General features: G+C 39.1%; 1 protein-coding gene across 1 annotated transcript; it reads left to right on the forward strand.

Moving 5' to 3' along the window:
- LOC109205313 (probable pectate lyase P59) lies at positions 1–2233 on the forward strand. Its single transcript, XM_019368022.1, has 4 exons — positions 1–287; positions 546–1197; positions 1307–1549; positions 1745–2233. Exons 1-4 carry the CDS (start codon positions 100–102, stop codon positions 1964–1966), a joined length of 1305 nt encoding a protein of 434 aa, XP_019223567.1. The 5' UTR covers positions 1–99; the 3' UTR covers positions 1967–2233.
- Positions 2234–2542: the final 309 nt, after the last annotated feature.

Consider the following 2542-nt stretch of genomic DNA (forward strand, 5'->3'; position numbering starts at 1 on the left):
ATCCCCTTAAAGGATGCTCAAACAAGAAAATCAGAGAGAGACAGAGATAGAGAGAATTTTAGAAGAGCAAGCTATTTTTTTGCGATATAATTACCAAACATGGAATTCACAAAGAATAATTTGTTTTTGTTTGTTATGGTAGTTCTAGTTCTTAGCGTAGAGGCACACATTGGGGAGTTTGATGAGATGTGGCGGAAGCGAGCCCAGCAAGCAAAGAAGGCCGCTCGCCATGCCTATCATCCTAATCCTAAGATTGTAGCCGATCATCTTAATAACCAAGTTGACAAGTAAGTTCCCTCTCATTTATTGCTTTCAATTTTCTTCCTTTTCACTTTTTAGTTGGAGCTGAGTAGGGAATTTAAGAGCACAAGTTGAACTCAACTTTTTAATGTCCACACCATAAGATATATTGTCAACTGAACTCATTGCTTACGATTTAATTCTGCATACATACGCAAAAAGAATTTAAAAATATTATATATGATAGATTATATACATTCTGAATCCACTAGCTCTAAATATTGAATTTGCCTACGTATGTCAAGGGCCGTACGAGGCAGCAATAGCAGAAGAAGGGACCTGCACAGGTACAATGGTCAATGCAAGGCGACGAACCCAATTGACCAGTGCTGGCGGTGCGATCCAAATTGGGCTCGAAACCGCATGAAACTAGCAGATTGCGTCCTTGGCTTTGGCCGCAAGACAACCGGAGGCAAAGGTGGAAAAATCTACGTAGTAACTGATAATTCGGACAGCGATTTAGTTAATCCCAAGCCGGGAACTTTACGCCACGCCGTGATCCAGCCGCAGCCACTTTGGATTATATTTGCCAAGAACATGGTAATTAGGCTAAACGAGGAGCTTATTATGACCAGCAACAAGACAATTGACGCCCGAGGAAAGCAAGTGCACATTGCTCATGGTGGTGGCCTTATGTTACAGTTCATACACAATGTTATAATTAGTAACCTTCGAATTCATGATACTAAGGCTGGTAATGGTGGCCTAATTAGAGACTCCGTAGACCATTATGGTTATCGAACGAAAAGTGATGGCGATGGTATTTCAATCTTTGGATCTACAAATGTTTGGATTGACCATGTCTCCATGTCCAATTGTCAGGATGGTCTCATTGATGCTGTTGAGGCTTCCACAGCCATTACCATTTCCAACTGCCATTTCACTAAACATAATGAAGTAAATATTTAGCTCAAAATTCCAAGTTTTCTCCATACCTGATTTTGGTTTCTAATTAATGAGAATACAGAAGACAAACGTTTGATTTATTTTGCTTATATTTTTGTAGGTCATGTTGTTTGGAGCCAGTGATAGCTCCTCAAGGGACTCAATTATGCAAATAACACTGGCTTTCAATCACTTTGGACAAGGGTTGATGCAGAGGATGCCAAGAGTGAGATGGGGATTTGTTCATGCTGTCAACAACGATTACACACACTGGCTAATGTACGCTATTGGGGGAAGCATGCATCCTACCATCCTTAGCCAGGGAAATCGCTTCATCGCTCCCCCTAATCCAAACGCCAAAGAGGTAAACGCAAAAGCTATTAATTTTCCTCACTAAACCATTCGGAAAATTCACTTTGTTCCAATTGTATAACAGCCTTTCTTTTGGTACTTGCCAAAAGTCTTTTTCTTTTTTCCTTAAATTTTGTACCCAATCAAACAGATTTGAAACAGGTCTAATAGAAGACTTACGCCCAAAAAAATTTCATTTTATGTGTAGGTGACAAAAAGGGATTATGCACCTGAGAGCGTGTGGAAGAATTGGGTATGGAAATCACAGGGAGATCTTATGATGAACGGGGCGTTCTTTGTAGAATCTGGAAATCCAAATCATGCATTCTTGAGGAGTCCTGATATGATCAGCTCCAAGCCAGGATCATTTGTGAGCAGCCTGACTCGATTTTCAGGCTCTCTGAACTGCATTGAGGGGAAGCCTTGTTAGAGCAATTCAACCTCAATAAATAAGCTCAAAAAAATAGTAGCTGAAAAGTGTAGGAGTTAGTAGATCTGCTCCCTTTCTCCTCTTATTTACCAAGCTGGCAATGGACGGAGGAGAATGAGTGTGAGTAAATTTGGGAAAGTTTTCATGTTCTGGAATTGTACACAGGTTTCTGAAAGTTTTTCAGATTATTTTGTTTTTTCATGTATTAATGTAGTATTTGAATTATAAAATAAACATGTTTTTATTAGTTACACTGATTATTTTCCATGACTGTGAACATTCCAAATGTAACTGTTCCAAGCAAAGCCTCAGCTTTCTTTGTTCATTGATGGGTAAAAAGTTAGGTTGCTTCCTTTGCTAGTCTTCTGCAACTAATTCATAGATAAGAAGTCCTGCCGAATAAGCAAAAAACTAATAAATTTGCATGTTGAAATGGAAAGGGAAATGAGCAAACTCTGTATTGGGAAAAATTATAGTTATATATAAAGGTGACGTGTCAAGACACGTGGATTAGTCAAATGGTCAAAGAATCGCAATTAACCACGAGTCAGGAGTTACAACAGATATGAGCAAAGA

Source organism: Nicotiana attenuata, unplaced genomic scaffold (assembly GCF_001879085.1).
Source record: "Nicotiana attenuata strain UT unplaced genomic scaffold, NIATTr2, whole genome shotgun sequence".
Lineage (NCBI taxonomy): Eukaryota > Viridiplantae > Streptophyta > Magnoliopsida > Solanales > Solanaceae > Nicotiana > Nicotiana attenuata.